General features: G+C 47.3%; 1 protein-coding gene across 1 annotated transcript in view; it reads left to right on the top strand.

The window, feature by feature from the left end:
* Nucleotides 1–16,906, top strand: part of DRGX (dorsal root ganglia homeobox) — a 31,435-nt gene that overhangs the window by 12,851 nt on the left and 1,678 nt on the right. Inside the window, exon 6 of the mRNA XM_009440354.3 lies at nt 16,271–16,906. This exon is cut by the window's right edge and continues 1,678 nt beyond it. Within this exon, the coding sequence (XP_009438629.1) occupies nt 16,271–16,536 (266 nt within the window). The 3' untranslated portion in view covers nt 16,537–16,906. The remainder of the gene's footprint in view (nt 1–16,270) is intronic.

Here is a 16,906-nt window from a genome sequence, read left to right as displayed (position 1 = left end):
TCTGACTCTTGCAGCCCAGTCTTCTCCTTCTCTTAGGTTTCCCCAGGCTATAGAAATTAAGCACACAGCCCAATCTAGGCCTGGGCAAGGAATGACCTCAATTTTTTAGGTCCTACTCAGTTTGAGGAGCTCTGGGCTATGACATAGCCTCCCTCATCTTCCTGCATCCCCAGAGGTAGCTGGGCACAGCTGTTGGCTGAACTAGTTCTCCTTTTCTCAGGCCTGAACCCTGCTTCCTAGGGGCTGCTAGCCAACTCGGGGACTAGCACAGCATGCATGCTGGTGCTAGAAGGCACCTGACTGAGCTCTTTTTATAAATGAGAAACTGAGGCTTGGGGAGGGGAAGTCACTTGCTCACACATCACTGATTCTGGTGGGTCTCCCCCTTGGGATGGAGGCTGCTGTCCTCAGGTTCCTGATGTGTCCTTCCCTGGCTGCCTGGAACTACCAGACACCACTTTTTCATTAATTACTCTGGATGAGCATGGCTGGTTGGGGGACAATGAGAGGCCTTGGACATCCCTCCTTGCTGCTCCCCAGCAAGTAGTGACAGTCATAAATCTACTGGGGGAGGGGCCGGACTTGCCAAGGACCACAGAGACCAGAACCAATGTGGGCTGAGCCCTGGGGGCCCTTCTAGTCCAGACATCCCAACCACTTCTCCAAGCCCGTGGCAGCTTGCAATTCACCCAGAAGAAATGAATCAAAGTTGTTTTCAGCTCCCAGACCCAAATCAGTGCTACTCTCCTTCCCCAGGCTTTGTGGTCTTACTGGGATCATACAGCTTTGGACCAAAGATAGCAAACATCTCTGGGTAGGCCACGGAGGTTCGGGCCCAGCCCTAGATACCCCCTGGGTGCTGCTCCCCTGTGACTGAGGATCCAAGCCAAGGCTGTTCTGTGCTGCACCAGCCCCCAGCTAGAATGTGAGGCCGATGCAGGGCTCCCAATGCCCCAGGGCAAGACCTGTTCTCCCAGTGAGCAACTGGGGCACCGCCGAGAGCATTATGTGTGGTTACACATCAGAGGACTCTGAGCTGGGGGTCCTGGTCTTTTGGTTCTGGGCATGGTTGTCATGGATGTGAAGTCCTTGTCTTGCACATATTGAGAGAGCCTCCACATATTGAGAGAGCTGGGTATGCTAGCACAGCAGGGTTGGTGCTGGGGCCTGTGGGGCAGCACGTGCATGAGAAAGATGTGGCTGCCAAGGTCAGCAGGGCTGCTCGGGCCAGAGGGAGCCGGGCAAGGGTTGGAGGTTTGTGGGAGATGGCAGCCGTTTTTGGGAAGGAGATTCTGGCCACTCCAGTGAGGCTGGCCAGGTGGAGTGTCCACAGGTGCAGGTGTGGCAGACGAGTCTGCAGGGTTACCAGGTGGGCGCCTGGATGGCCCTCGGGCTGCCCCCATCAGGCCGTGAGGCAACTGGCTGCCTCGAGTCAGGAAGCTGCCCACCAGGGACAGAGCTAGGCAATCAGAAACCAGGCTCTTGCGGGGATTTTCTCCTTTAATTCTGAAGCAGCTGACTAGCACAGTGGCTTCCAGCAAGGGCCTGCTGGTGTGAACCGTAGTTCTTCTATTCTGTAGCCATGCACATCTTGAGTAAATCACCGAAATGCTCTGTACTTCTGCTCACTCATCTGCAGAATGGGGATCTTGATCATAATAGCACTGAATTCATAAGACTGAATGAGCAGAACACGAGCTAGAGCATTCGAGGCCCTCAGGACAGTGGGTAGCATGTGGGAAGCGACACTATCACTAACCATCATTGAACACCAACTACTATTGTTGACCAGAGTCCTCCATTCTCATGCCCAGCTGCAGTCCCTAGACCCCATTCACTTTTAAAGGACCCAATGAAGTACCTTCTCCAAAACCTCTCCCATTTCTCTGAACTTTATTGCTACTGAAATTTACCTTTTCCTTGTAATCCTTGTTGCTCCAATTTTTGACCATGAGATGTCCTTTGTAGGATTTCCTGGTTGGGGCTCCCTGGGGCTTCAAGCAGTGATGTGCTTTTGTCCTCTGGGATGGCCAGGCAGGCTTGCTGGGCTCACTGTGGGCATGTTTTATTTTATGGAAACTCTCAAATAAGAAGAGAGCAGGAACCCTACTCCTGTGCAGGGAGGACTAACATGACAACAATGGGTGTCCAGAGAAAAATCTGTCCCAATACAAAGAATTTTCTTAGGCTGTCTTAATGGCCAGGATTTCATTCACAATTCATTAATGCAGAGGAGGTTATTAATGGCCAGGGAGGTGCTTGGGTTTGTTCCGGAGAAGTGCTGGCCACAGGCCGGGCAGGAGTGGCTGGGGCTGGAGAGCCACAGTCAGCGGAGGAGGTGCTCTCCCCGGTGCATTAGCTGGTCTGCCTCTAACCTGTGATTCACAGAGCTGGGTGTGAGGTGGGACATAATTACAGCTGCCAGGGGAGAGCTTTCATAACTCACTGCACGCTCATGCTGCAGGAGTCACAGCCACCCCCCTGCACTGGGCAGGACAGCCTGCCAAGTGGCGGCATCATAGCTGACCTTCCCAGGTGGGAGGGGTCAGCCTTCTGGGCAAGGTGGACATGATGGGGACCCTCATCCCCAGCGTGGTTCCCTAGAGTCAGAGCCCGAGGCCAGAGAACAGTGGCAGGACAATGGAGTAAGATCTGACTCCTTGCCTTCCTCCTCATCCCCTCTGGAGAGGTGACATGGTTCCAGCCAGTTGCAGGTAAGGCCCAGGCTGGGAGGAGTGTGGGGACAGATAGGATGGAGTCTGGCCCCATCTTCCCCACAGAGGCCTTGGACGCTGTCAGGACTGAAGGAGCTGCTGTAGGTCACGTGCCCCGCGTGGTGCAGGCATGCGATGGCACTCACTAGACACGAGCAATTGAGCCGCAGTCCTGGTCCTGCACCGAGTGTCTGAAGATGAGGGGAAGGATGTTCAGGGGAAGGGAGTGCTAGCAGAGGTCTGGCCATGGCCTTCCTAAGGGCAAGGCCCCTGCATTAGTCAAGGATGTTTTGCTTTGCTTTGGTCTTTGCCCTTGAACTTCCAGGCCAGGCTGAAGTGTCCAGCTTCTGAGGGCTGTACTGGCCATAGCGTTTGTCCACAGAGGCTGACCTCAGAGTCAGAAGTGACCTCTTCCTCCTCTGAGGCCCCCCGAAACCATCTTTCCCCTCTTCTTCTTTAACAATGTTTTCCTTTTTAAAAAAATTGTGATGTTTTAAAAAATTTAAAAAACAATTTTTATAATGGTTTTATTGTAAAATAGAATATTCATTAGAAAAATGCACGAAGCTTGCACCTAGGACTTTATTAATGGCTTCAAGCATCCAAATGGCCTTGCTTGCACTCCACACTCCTAACTCCATGTGCCTTGTTTTACTCACGTCACTTTTCTTCCCAGCAAAAGACACCGCTCTGCTGACTTTTATGATGATATAACTTTACCACTGAAGTAGGCATTCTGAAACACTGTACCAGTTAGTTTCCCTTATCCACAGTGGTTGGACCAGAAGTGTTTCTGATTTTGCATTTTTTTTGGATTTCAGAATATTTGCATTTTACTTAGTGGTTGAGCATCCCAAATCTGAAAATTCTAAATCTGAAACACTCCAATGAGCATTTTATTTGTGTGTCATGTTAGCATGCAAAAGTTCAAGATTTACAGCATTTCAAATTTTGGACTTGGGAGGCTCAATCTATAGTCTTGAGTTTTTTGAACTTCACATATACATATATGTACTATATATATAGTAGATATACAGCATATATATACACACATGCATATACACACACACATATACATGGAGTCTTACAGTATGTATTTTTTTGTGTCTGAGTTCTTCGGCTCAGCACTATGTTTACAAGATTTGTTGCAATTAAGTTTAGTCATAGATTCTTTATGATATTGTATGTACACAAGCATGTCTATAAAGACAGTTTGTCTATTCTTTTCCAAGCTTATACTTTTCAATTTCTTTTTCTTGCTGGACTGTGCTGGCTAGAACCTCTAGTACAGTATTGAACAGAAGTGGTGAAAACAGGCATCTGGCCTTATTCTAATGTTTTTAAAGCTTTATTGAGATATAATTTGCATTCTATACAATTCATCCATTAAAGTGTACAATTCAGTAATTTTAGTGTATTCACCATTTGAGTGTTCACCATCACTACAATAAATTTTAGAACGTTTTCACCACTCTGTACTCATTATCAGTCACTGGCACTTTCTCCATTTTGCACAGCCCAGGGCAACCCTGACTCTGCCCTCTGTCTCTGCAGACTGTGGACATCTCATGTGAATGGAATCGTGCAATACGTGGTGTGTGTGACCTGATGTTGCTTTATTGATCTCATGAGGAAGCTCTTAGGGTTTCACAGTTGTATTAGCTGCCTTTTTTTTTTTTTTAAAAGATACCCTTTATCAATTAAATATATTTTCTTCATCCTAGTTTTCTAAGAATTTTATCTTATCATTTTTAAAAATTACTAATATTAATGAATATTGAATTTCATCACTTCTTCTGTAACTGTTGAGCTGACTGCATGATTTTTTTTCTTTCTCAATATACTAGTAGGATGAATTATATTGATTCTTTTTTTAAATGTTAAAACAACTGCACATTCCTGGAATAGACCCAAATTAGATGTGACATGCTATTCTTTTTACATATTACTGAATTTGGTTTGCTAATGGTTTCTTTAGGGAGTTTGAAGCTATGATCATGAGGAGATGGGCCTGTGGTTTTTTTCTTATAATCTCCATTCCAGGTTTTGGTATGGTTTTATTTAACTGTGGTTGCCCCAAAATTTAGTATTATAAAATAGCAACTGTTGTGTTATCTCTCATCATTCTGAGGGCTGGCTGGGCTCAACTGGGCAGTTCTTCTGCTGCTTTTCCTTAGGATCTTTCGTGAGGTTGCAGTCAGATGGCAGCTGGGCCTGGTATATACAAGATGGCATTACTTAGGTGTCTGGTGCTTTTACAGAGATGCTGGGAGGCTGGAACCACTCCCTCTTTCTCCACATGGTCTCTCCCATGGTTAGCTTGGGGTAGGGTTGAATGGTGGTTGGATACCAAGAGTATAAAAGCAGAGGATGCCAGGCCTTCTTAAGGGTCACACCCAGAATGGGTACAGTGTCACTGCTGCTGCATCCTATTGATTAAAGCCAATCGCCGGGCCAGCCCAGACTCAGGCAGAGGGGACTGCACGTGGGTGTGAGTCCTGGGAGGTGTGGTCCATTGAAGACTGACTGCAGACACTAACTGCCACAGGTATCAAGGTTATGCTGGCCCCTGCCATGAGTTGGGGTGTTTGTTTTTGACCACCCGTACTTCCATTTGGGACTATTTATACTTTAAGGGCACTAGTCACATCCAACACACCTCTGGATCCTTCCACCTACCTCTGCCCCAGCACAGAGTCTGGTGCAGAGTAAAATGTAATGCAGTTTGGGAAAAGAAGGAAAGAATCTTGTGCTGCTCTGGGCCTGGGAGAAGGTCCTCTCTTAGGAGATTCCAAAGATATTGGCCCTGGCTTTGCACTGCTGGCCACCTGCAGGACTCCAGAGACCTCGAGGCTCTCCTGTTCTTCATTCAGCACCCACTGAGCAGCTACACTTTGCCAGACTCTGAACCACAGGTTGAGCATCTAGCAATGAATTAGACTCATCCCTATGTGAAGGATCTGGAGAGCTAGGGGGTGGGCTTGGAGAGACAGACAGGTCCACCAAGAATCCTAGTTCAGGTGACAGTCATGGACTCTCATAGAAGCAAACAAGGGCATACAAAGTATGGGGAAGCCCAGAGGAGGGAGGAACTTTCTCCACAGGAAGAAGTCTTTCCAGAGAAGATGCTTGAGCTGTGCAGTGAGTGAGGGTCCCCCAGGCAGAGAGAAACATGAACACCAGGAAGAAGCCTGGCAATGCTGCCTCCTTCTTGACACTGGGTCACCTTGGGGTGGATGCCAGGCTCCTCACCTGTGAAACAAAGACTGTAACAGCCATACCTAATGGTGCCCATGCATCTGGCACATCCAAATCCACCTAAGTGCTCGTAATTGTTGTTAGAGTCATGATGTTGAGCCAAAAAGTCACTTGGGATCTGATTAGGGCTTGGGTTTGGATTGCTGAGGCAGAGGTTTCTGCTTCCTGCAAGCATTTACTCTCCCATGGGAGAGTCTCCCAGTACCCAGTGCATGGTGACTGGGGTTCATGGTGTGTGGGCAGCACATAGGGCTCCAGGAAAGCAACACAGTCTCCCAGGGCTCCTGGCTTGTTACTGAGGATACAGGTATTTGGGGAGCAGAGGACTCAAGGGGACAGAAGTGGTCGTTCCTTCATGGGGAAAGTGGCTGGGTCAGCCCTGGCCCCTCCATGCCTAGCTGATGTCAGGAAGACAGGTGGAGAATCCTGGCACTTAAGATTTGTAGGAGATCTCTTTGTTGAGCATGTTACCACTGCTTCTGCAGAATATAGTGGGGGAACCTGAGGCCTGGAGAAGAGATAGAACTGTCCAAGGTCACATAGCATGAATGTCAGAGGCACAACAATTCAGGGACCTGGGTGTGCAACCTTCCAGCCCCCTACAGCCTGTATTGATTCTGCTCTTTTGACAGGCACCTTCTGTCATCTTCTGGCTTGAAAACCTGCAACTCACTCTGCAGAAGCCATTTCCTATGGGTGCTGATGGGTTTGCCCTTCCTGCTAATCAATGGGGCCCTGGAGTGCACAGAGCTGAGCAGAAGGGTCTGGCTGGTGCCAGAGGCAGCAGGAGAAGCAGCCTGCCCATGCCGAGATCTGGCTGCCGCTGGAAGGAGGGAGGGTTGTGTGAATTGGCATCTGACTGCCAGGAACATGCGTCCCTGTGACTGCTTTGGCTGTGTCCTTGGATCTGGGGGCAACTGTCATTACTTGTTTGACCCTGCAGAGACATCCAAGCAGAAAAAGAACATGTGCGCTGGCCCTGAGACTGTGTCACAGCACAAGGCTCTGGTTGGAATGGTCGGCTGAGTTGGCCCCCATCAATGAGTGTTTGCTGAGTGAATAAGTAATTGTCGAAACAGAGGCCTTACATGTAATAGGTGAAATTAAGGGACGGGTGGGATTTAGAGCTGATTCCACCAAAACCCCTTCCAAATTAACTCAGGGATTTTGACATTAATCAGATTGGTTAACTTCGTTAAGAATACAGTTTTTCTTTCCATGGGGTATTGAGGAAGCTTAGAACCTGGGAGACGGCAACTTTGAGGAACTAAAATGTGCCAACTCGGTCAAGAAAGATAGATTCTCTCTCCTTTTCTCCCTTCACCAAATATTCACTGAGTGTTTACTTTGTACCAAAATGGGACAGTTTTGTTCTGCAACCAGGGCTGTGAGATTGGATGGGGGAGGCACATACATCAAGCTTGGTAGGTGAGGTGTGTACAAAAACAAACACGGTTCATGGTGAAAAGACAAGAAATAAACCATAAAACAAGAGGAAGAGAAAGTACTTCAGGAGTTCTGTTAGTAGAAGACAGTGGGTCCAGGAGTGAATTTGGCCTTGTTTTTTGTTTGATTATTGGTGACTGCATTTAAACACAGCAGCTAAAAATATGCTTAAATATGGTAGGCATCTACCAATATTCCCACTTAAACTCTCCTTGTGAACTATAAGGAACTGGTGTGATGACTCACAAAATGTTTATTAGTTTATTTATTTTACTACAAAGTGGAAATAAGTGAACTATGCTGTTTGCGTTAGACGTCTCATAAACCCATGTATTCATTTTCTGTTCAACTCTTGTTACCCTAACCTGAACGTTCAACAGGAAAACCGTGTGTGAGAGCTCTCCTTGTCACTGGCATTGCAGTCTACATACCTTTATGATGAAAATGTGCTATTGGCAGAGACGAGACAGAGCTAACTTAATTTTTCCTGTCAGTCTTGGTAGTAGATCAATTAAACTGCCAAGGAGATCAAATATTTCAGACTGTATTTATTACATTAAGTATTTATATTCAGACCAAGCCTTTAAAGCATGATGTCATATAGGAATGGAGGCCGATTAGATCAATTCAGCAGAATTTGATGGAACTTAACGGAAATCAAATTGTGTGTTTGAATTTAGTGTCCAGGAGGTAGTAGCATGTTCTCAGGCTGCATTTAAGGACCAGAGGGCTCTTACATAGACTTTTGTGATGGCACAAGCCTGCCAGTGGGAGGAAGGGAGTCATGGCCTTTTAGGGGCTTCATGGGGTGGGGGCAGGCAGGAAGGGACTCACTGACTTCGGTCCACACAAATGGGAGGGGAGATGAATAGAAGGTTGCTGGTGAATCTCATGGCGCACCCTCAGCCCCATGTTTGCTGTCAATACCCTGAGTGCAGGCGGAGGCCATTAGTCATCTTGGAGTCTTCACTGGGTGATGAAGACACGGTCTTTATCCCTTTGCAACCTGTGTGGGACTCTGTGCTGAAGGAGAACATCTGTCACCATCGTCTGAATGAGAGAAGACAGGAAATCACAAACCCCAAGGAGATTACCCTTTCTATGAGAGTAATACCTGGTCAGTTTAGAAAGAGCAAAACATACAATAAAACACAAATAAAAAAAATTCATAGCCTCAACACCCAGAACCAGCCACTGTGAATATTCTGGTATTGGAACATTTTAAAATGTCATTTATGAATATATATCCCTAATAAACATATGTTTAATAACTTTTAAATTAAAAAGTTTAAATTAAGATTTTAAATTTATACATTTTTCTATTTCTAAGTAAATTTATATTTATATACATATACCTATGAAGCTAGATTGATGTGGTCTATGGCTGTATATATACATATGTACACTACATGCATATATGTGTTTTAGTATATGTGGATATGGATCATCTTAGTCCATTTGGGCTGCTATAACTAAATACCATAAACCCGGGGACTTATAAACAATGGAAATTTATTTCTCACGGTTCTGGAGGCTGGGAAGTCTAAGATCAAGGTGCTGGAAGACTCAGTGTCATGTGAGGGCACTGGATTCATAGATGGTGTCTTGTTGCTGTGTCCTTGTATAGTGGAAGAGGAAGAGACAGGGCAACCCTCTGGGGTCTCTTACGTAAGGACATTAGTCCCTGAGAGATCTGTGCTCATGACTTAATCATCTTCCAAAAGCCCCACCTCCCAATGCTGTCACCTTGGGGTTTAGGATTTCAACATATGAATTTTGGGGTGGGGGGACATCACCATTCAGTCTATCCATGTGTATGTTTTATACACACGCATATATATTCCAAAATGTATTCATGTTGACTTACTGATGACTTATTGTTTATTTACTGCTCCTTTACCTATTTTTAAATGTCTTATTTCATTAGTATCTTTTTCATGGTACTAAATATCCTCCTTTAATATAATTTGTCGTAGTTGTAGTGTGTTCTATACGGGTATAACTTATTCAGCCAGTTCCCTATTACTGGGCCATGGGTTGATTCATGATTTTTTGCTGCTATATGTGCACAAGGATGAATTCCTTAGTAGCTAATTTAATTTTTAGCCCATTCATAATAGCTTAAAATTTTTTTATTTAAATTTTTTATCTTTAAAAAATATTATTTGCTTATCTTCTCTTTATTGTTCCAATTTTAGTGCATGTGCTGCTGAAGTGAGCCATGATAGCTTTTTGATAAATTAAAACAAAAACAAAAACAAAAACAATACTCTGCTACTCCCTTCTAGAGTCCCATGTCTAGAAATCAAGTAATTAGGAGGGGGTTTTGAAAGTTTGTTTGGCTTACTCTTCAAAATTCTCTTGGCAGTATAAATTACTTTTTGGCCAGATGGGAAGATTTCACTGAGGAAAAAATACAGCTGTGAAAAAGTGTACGGCTTGTGCCAATGGCAGGGTAGGCACGCAGTGCTGGTGAGAGCAGTCACTGCATGTACCATATGTGCATGTATGTAGTGTTACGTGTGTGTGCATGAGTACTGTTGCAGGTCTCGTGTCCATCACGGTGTCCTCTGGGGAATACTCGGGACAACTTGGGTTCTTCAGTTGGTCATGGAATTGAACCAGAAATTGGAATAAGCTGTGAATTGTGACTTAGAATTGTCCTTTAATTTGTATGGAATTGTGGAAATAATTGTTTGAGGATTAAGTACCAGGTGCTTTATAGGATTTATCCCCAAAGTAGGTGTGTTAAGGCGAAGAAGCTGAAGCTTGAGTGGATGAAGGCGGGTCCCGTGTCTGGTTAACAGTGGGGTCAGGGGCCAGACTTCTTCTACCACCTTCTTCTGTCCACCTTCTTCTTTTGATTACCTTCTTCTGCTCTACACAGCTGCATTGGCTTTTCTGGCCCCAGAGATGTCCTATTGTCACTCGTTTATAGGATTTCCATAATGATGACTTGGTTTTAGGGTAGACGTTTTCTAAGTGTGTTTGTCACCTTATGACATAATAAAGAGGCGGTGCCTAGCTCCTCTCACGGCCAACTCAGTGGCCCCATGACTAATAGTCACAGGCTTGGTGCAGTTTTCAAAGCCCTGTCAAACATCATGTCTTGTGACCCACAGTCACCACTGTGATGGCTTTGGGCCATCCTGGGATTCTGCTCTGCTTGCCTCTGTGCAAATGGCTCCAGGTTATTGTGTATTTTGAGTGTTTTGGGCTGTTTCAGAAAATTTTGTCTCTTTTCTCAGCATTAACCATCAATGTGTCTGCCACTAGCAGTCACATTTCTTTCTAGTTTGTGGCAGTCTTGGAAATCAGACAACTTATGTTAGAAATGCACTTTGCACATAGGAGAATCTTCAAGCATTTGGTGAGGGTCCTAGTAGCTGGGACTACAACTGTGTGCTACCACACCTGGCTTTTTTTTTTTTTTTGAGATAGAGTCTCACTCTGTTGTCCAGGCTGGAGTGCAGTGGCATGATCTCAGTTCCCTGCAACCTCCACCTCCTGGGTTCAAGTGATTCTCCTACCTTAGCCTCCGAAGTACCTGGGATTACAGGAGCACACCATCATGCCTGGCTAATTTTTGTATTTTTAGTAGAGATGGGGTTTCACCATGTTGACCAGGCTGGTCTTGAACTCCTGACCTCAGGTGATCCCCCTGCCTTGGCCTCCCAAAGTGCTGGGATTACAGGTGCCTGCCATCACACCTGGCTAATTTTTTTGTATATTTTGTAGAGACAGGGTTTTGCCATGTTGCCAAGGCTGGTCTCAAAACTCCTGGGCTCAAGCGATCCACCCACCTCAGCCTCCCAAAGTGCTGGGATTACAGGTGCGAGCCACTGTGCCTGGCCTCTACTTGAGCACACGTTTCATGGCCAAAGTGCATGAGCTTTGGGTCTGGATTTTTACTCAGTAGCTATTTACTAATAAGTCACCGTGGGAACCCCAGAGGATGAAGCTCCATCATGTTATTTCAAGTTCTCAGCAGTGTTCAGGGTCCATGAAGTTGTTTGTGCAGGCAGCATATTGATACTGTCAGATCACTGAGAAATCAAGAGTCAGTTTTTTAAGAATCCTGCTTGTGGAAATCATTTTTTTCCTTTGCAAAAAATGGCTATAGAATTCAAGGGAGATGCTGGTTGTTGGACAATTTAAGTTAACATATGTATGTGCCCAGATCACTGTAGTTCCTATCCCCCCACTGCTTTTCTCTTTAGGGTGATGACAGAGGTGTCTGTGGATGGGAGACATAAGGCAGGGTGTGACCATCACACAGGAGAGAAGGACTTTACCCTCCCTTTTTCTGCAGGTTCTGCCTCTGTTAAGGCAACCCACAACCCTGTGGGATGGCAGTGAAGTTACTGTGAAGTCGTATTGACCACATGATTGATTGCTGAGCCATGTCTCCTTTGTGTAGTTGGATCCTTGGATGCAGATTATAGACTTTATACTTTTCCTTGTTAACCATCTCACTAGATTTGTCCCCTGTTTGCTTTTAATCTTGTCTCTTACACAGATGGCCTCTCTCAGTCTTTTCCATACCTCTGTCTTGGATCCACACATCTTCCCAGTTCTCATTCAGGTCTGGGCAGGTCCAGGGGAAGCCCCTTTGGCAGCCTCTGAGGACCTCCCTTCAGATGGCCAGGGCTCATTTGCCACATTCCTAGGTGTGGCTGTTACCGTGTTTGTGCGTCCACCTGCAGGCATCCGCCCCCTTTGATGGACACTTTTGCTGCAGTCCAGGCTTGGGGTGCAGATGAGGAAAGGGAGCGACGGCACGTGTCGGGCTGTGTGCCCAAGGCTCTTTTTATTTTTTTGAGAAGGAGTCTCACTCTTTCACCCAGACTGGAGTGCAGTGGCACGATCTTGGCTCACTGCAACCTCCACTTCCCAGGTTCAAGCAATTCTCCTATCTCAGCCTCTGGAGTAGCTGGGACTACAGGTGCAAGCCACCACACCTGGCTAATTTTTGTATTTTTAGTAGAGACGGGATTTCACCATATTGGTCAGGCTGGTCTCGAACTCCAGACCTCAGGTGATCCACTCGCCTAGGCCTCCCAAAGTGCTGGTTTTACAGGTGTGAGCCACTGTGCCAGGCCCCAAGACTCTTGTTGGTCAGTGCACACCTATCAGGGTCAGCTGCCTGCTGAGGAATGCCACCCCCACCTGCCCCTCTCACCAATAGTCAAGAGCTGGAGGGACGTGAGAAAACCCTGCGAAGCCTCCTTAGGCAAAGGCCCGGTGAGTGCGGTGGGTTGAGAGTGCCAGCCCCATGGATGTGGGACTGGGTGTGGCTGGGTGAGTGTTTGGCGGCTCAAGGGGCTTTGAAGATTGTTGCTCACTGCAGGAGCCATAAAAACAGCCCAGGCTGCCCTGTGTGCACTTCATCTTCCTGGATCACTTTGCCCTCAACTCCCCTCTGGCCAGCACACTTAAAAAAAAAAAAACAACTTATTTTCTTTTTGATTATGGTAAAACATGCGTAACATAAAATTTACCATCTTAACCATTTTTAAGTGTATGAGTCAGTCGTATTAAGCACATTCCTGCTGTTGTGCAGCCAATCTCCCGAACTCTTCATCTTGCAAAACCGAAGCTCTGACCTGCGAACAATTCCCACTTCCCCTCCCCGGCCGCAGGTCCATGTCATTCTACTTCTGTCTCTGGGAATTTGAGTACTCTGGGGACCTCACAGAAGAGGACTCCTGCAGGATTTGTTCTTTTAGTGACTGGCTTATTTCACTTAGCATAATGTCTTCATAATGACCCCTGTTGGAGCGAGCGTCAGAATTCCCTTCCTTTTAAGTCTGAGTCATATTTCATGGTATGTACAGTCCTTATGGTTTTTAACCACAGGGTCCTTGGCTTCACTTGGTCCTCAGTTTCCCATCAATCCAGTGCTGTGTGAGTATGTGTGTAGGGGGTGAGCCAGGCACACATAGACTCTTTACCCTGCTGCAGCCTTGGTTCTGTGAGTTAATTTATTCCTCTTAACTTCCAAGTTTGGGTTTTGAGGGTCAGGAGTATAGTTATGGGTAGCTTTCTTGGGGTCTGCTGCAGGTGTGACCTAGCAGCTGTAGGCTATGGCTCCAGGGCAAGGAGGCTCTGTCACTTCTACGTCTGGCACATGGCTAGATTTGCCACTGAGTTACAGAGCATTGAACTCACCATTGATGCTTACATTGGAGCAAGCCCTTGACTGGGTTAATATCAGCCTGAGATGGATTGAGCCCATCTTTCTCATCTGGCCTGACCCAGGGCCGACTACCCAGGGCTAAGCCTAAGGACAGTGGCCCCTTCCAGGTCCCTGAGAGCCTATAGTCCCAACCAGTCTCTGCTCTCAGGTGTGCCTGCTGGGTCTGTCTTCAGCCTTCCTTCTTTTTAACATTCATTTAAAATTAACATTATGTTTCTAAGTTTAAAAGACATTCATTTTCATTGTAGAAAAACAAGAAAAATTCTAAATAGATATAGAGAGGAAAATACAAATCTACAGCATACCCGCTCCAAGGGGGACCACCATTCTTAATAACTTGGTGTCTTCACACGTTAGGTGCTCCTCACCAGTGAGTGCGTTTGGGCAGGAAGACTTGGAGGAAGATAAGGCCCCATGGGGGTGGGTTCTAACCATCAGGAAGGACTGAGGCTCATAGCAGGCATTGTTCCCAGCAAAAGCTGTCATCTCCCATGAGAGTCTCTCAGTGACTGGTGTCAGGGTGTGGCTATGCCTGTGTAAGAGCCCCTAGGAGAAGTGGAGCAGCCAGGCCCCGGGGTTTGACCAAAAGCATGACAGGCTGGAGGCCAGCGGGCCTGCAGGGCAGTGGGGCTGGTCTCAGAGCTCCCTTGCACACTCTGCGTGTGTGCTGCCTCACACTCATCTTGGTATCTGCTGCCTACGGGATCAGTCCCTCAGTCAAACTTGAGGTAGGAGGCGAAGCTGCATTTAAACCTCCCATTACAATACAGGAGAGGGAAAGGCCACCAGGAGGTTCTGGTCCCATCTCTACAATAAACTGCAAATCTGGAGCCTCAGTTTTCTTACCTGGAGAGGGGGATGAACCACGCCTACATTATGGGTGGCCATAATGTGATGAGAGGAGCAGCGGGTGGTAAAGGTGAGCTTCCCTTTGTCTCTCAGCAGGCTTGGCAAGGAAGAGGAGGATACGTGAATATGCTTGAGGGGAGCAGAAGTTACCCTGGCTTTGGCATTAGGAAGGCTGTCTTGAGAAGGGAGGTGGGGAAGTCCCAGCTGCCGGAAAAGCTGGTGCAGCTCCGGCTGCCCCTGAGGTTGATCTCTACAAGTGGGTGCCAGGCCTGGGTGGCCTTCCAGGCTCCAGTGAGCACAGACATTTGTCTCACGATTACTGCCCCTTGGTGGCTTGAGGAAGGACTCCAGAGCATGCTCAGAAAGGCAGAACAGCAGCTCAAAGCTCACTTGCAGCCTGAGGACATGTCCAGGACTGCAGGGGAGCTGGGACACAAGTGTGCTGACCTTGGTGCTGACCTTGCTGCAGCCCTCAGCCTTGGCTGGGACCACTTCAGAAATTCCCTCTTCTCCATATTTTCCATTATCAGCAGCCAAGAGGCAACACGTGGGTGAGAAGGATTGACTGGGCTTGGACCTACACTAAGCACTTTCCAAATTGGTTCCCTCTGAGGTTCTCAGACCTCAGTTCATGACACCCGTGGGCCATAAGCAATATCTAACAGTTAACAGTTCTGTTCATTCAATGGTTAGGTCCAAGCAGCTCACTAAGTATGTCCTGACAACTTAGTAGCCATTTGAAAAATAATACTTATAAATTGAAAGAAAAATAATGTTTTTCTTTTCTTTTCTTTTTCTTTTTCTTTTTAATATTATTTTTTAGAGACAGGGACTTGCTCTGTTGCCCAGGCTGGAATGCAGTGATGCAATCATGGCTCACTGCACCCTTGAACTCCTGGGCTCAAGTGATCTTCCTGCCTCAGCCTTCCAAGTAGCTAGGACTATCGGCACATACCATGATGCCTGGTTAATTTATTTTTTATTTTTATTTTGTAGCGATAGGGTCTCACTATGTTGCCCATGCTGGTCTTGAACTCTTGTGCTCAGGCGATCCTCCTACCTCAGACTCCCAAACTGTTGGGATTGTAGGTGTGAGCCACTGTACCTGACTGCTTTCATTTTTAAATAGCCACTATTCCTTTCTAAGGGGCTTATGTGCCTTATAAGCTTTGTACAGCTTCTCTAATCCTGGAATCCTATTAGACTCCACCACACACATTTTATATTCCAATGTGGAATTTTGTGTGGTGCTTGAAAAATCCAGCTTCACAAAGCAATAAAATTCTTGACAGGAATGCAGCAGGATCTCGTGGTTAGGCTGGGAACTGCCTGCAGCCAGCAGCTTGCCCGGCACCTGACATGTGTGGCTGGGTTTCCTTCCATTTAAGGTATCCCCGCAGTGCCCCAGTGAGTTCTTAGGGGTGCCTTGACACAGTTTGGGAGTGTGGAATGACTTAATGGGAACCTCCTTATAATCCTGCAATGTAGGTATTACCCCATTTTACAGAAGTAGAAACTGAGGCTCAGAGAAGCCAAGATATTGGCCTAAGGCCACACAGCTGCTTGGCAAGGGAGCCAGGACTCGCCAGGTGTCCCTGATGCTCTGACAATCCTTTGAACGATTAACTAGGTCCCTTATTTGTGCGTCTTTGAGGTTCTGAGCACTTGTCCTTCTCCCTTTAGTATCTGGCACCAGAGGGAATCCATCTTTCTGTCCTTTAGAACTCAGATCATTTCCTGTCACCCAGCCCTGAGAGGCAGAAAGTAGACAGTGATGGGAGCCTGTTGTTTTTCCTTTTTCCAGGGGGCCCACTGTGCTCTTGCTGCGTCCCAGACCCCATGGGACTCTCCTTCCTTCCCACCTATGGCTGCCAGAGTAACCGCACGGCCAGCGTGGCCGCCCTGCGCATGAAGGCCCGCGAGCACTCAGAAGCTGTCCTGCAGTCAGCCAACCTCCTGCCTTCCACCAGCAGCAGCCCCGGCCCTGTCGCCAAGCCGGCGCCCCCAGATGGCAGCCAGGAAAAGACCTCTCCCACCAAGGAACAGAGCGAGGCAGAGAAGAGTGTATGAGGGTCCACAGTGCCCCACCCGGCCTACCCTCCCCCGCCCCTCCTTCTCCCAGCCTCAGCCCCTACAGAAAACTCTCCAAATAGCAAGGAGAAGCCTGCGGCCCCAGGGCCTCTGCATGGACCCAGGACGGGCAAGTGAGACCCACAGCTCCCTTGGCACCTGGAGCGTCCCTCTGGAGTCCCACCAATGCGGCAGTGTTGTCCTGGCTTCTTTGGCAACAGATCCCGATGGTACTTGGTGGCAGCAGAGCCCTCTCTGTGAGGAGCCTCCCTGGGATTTCCATCCAGGCCCAGAGTCTCGGAGGGAGGTAGATTCCTCATCCGTCTCCCTTCCTATTTCCTCCCTGGGCTGCCTTTGAAGGTCTTGTCAA

Source organism: Pan troglodytes, chromosome 8, assembly GCF_028858775.2.
Source record: "Pan troglodytes isolate AG18354 chromosome 8, NHGRI_mPanTro3-v2.0_pri, whole genome shotgun sequence".
Lineage (NCBI taxonomy): Eukaryota > Metazoa > Chordata > Mammalia > Primates > Hominidae > Pan > Pan troglodytes.
This window is presented reverse-complemented; position numbering and strand designations above follow the sequence as displayed.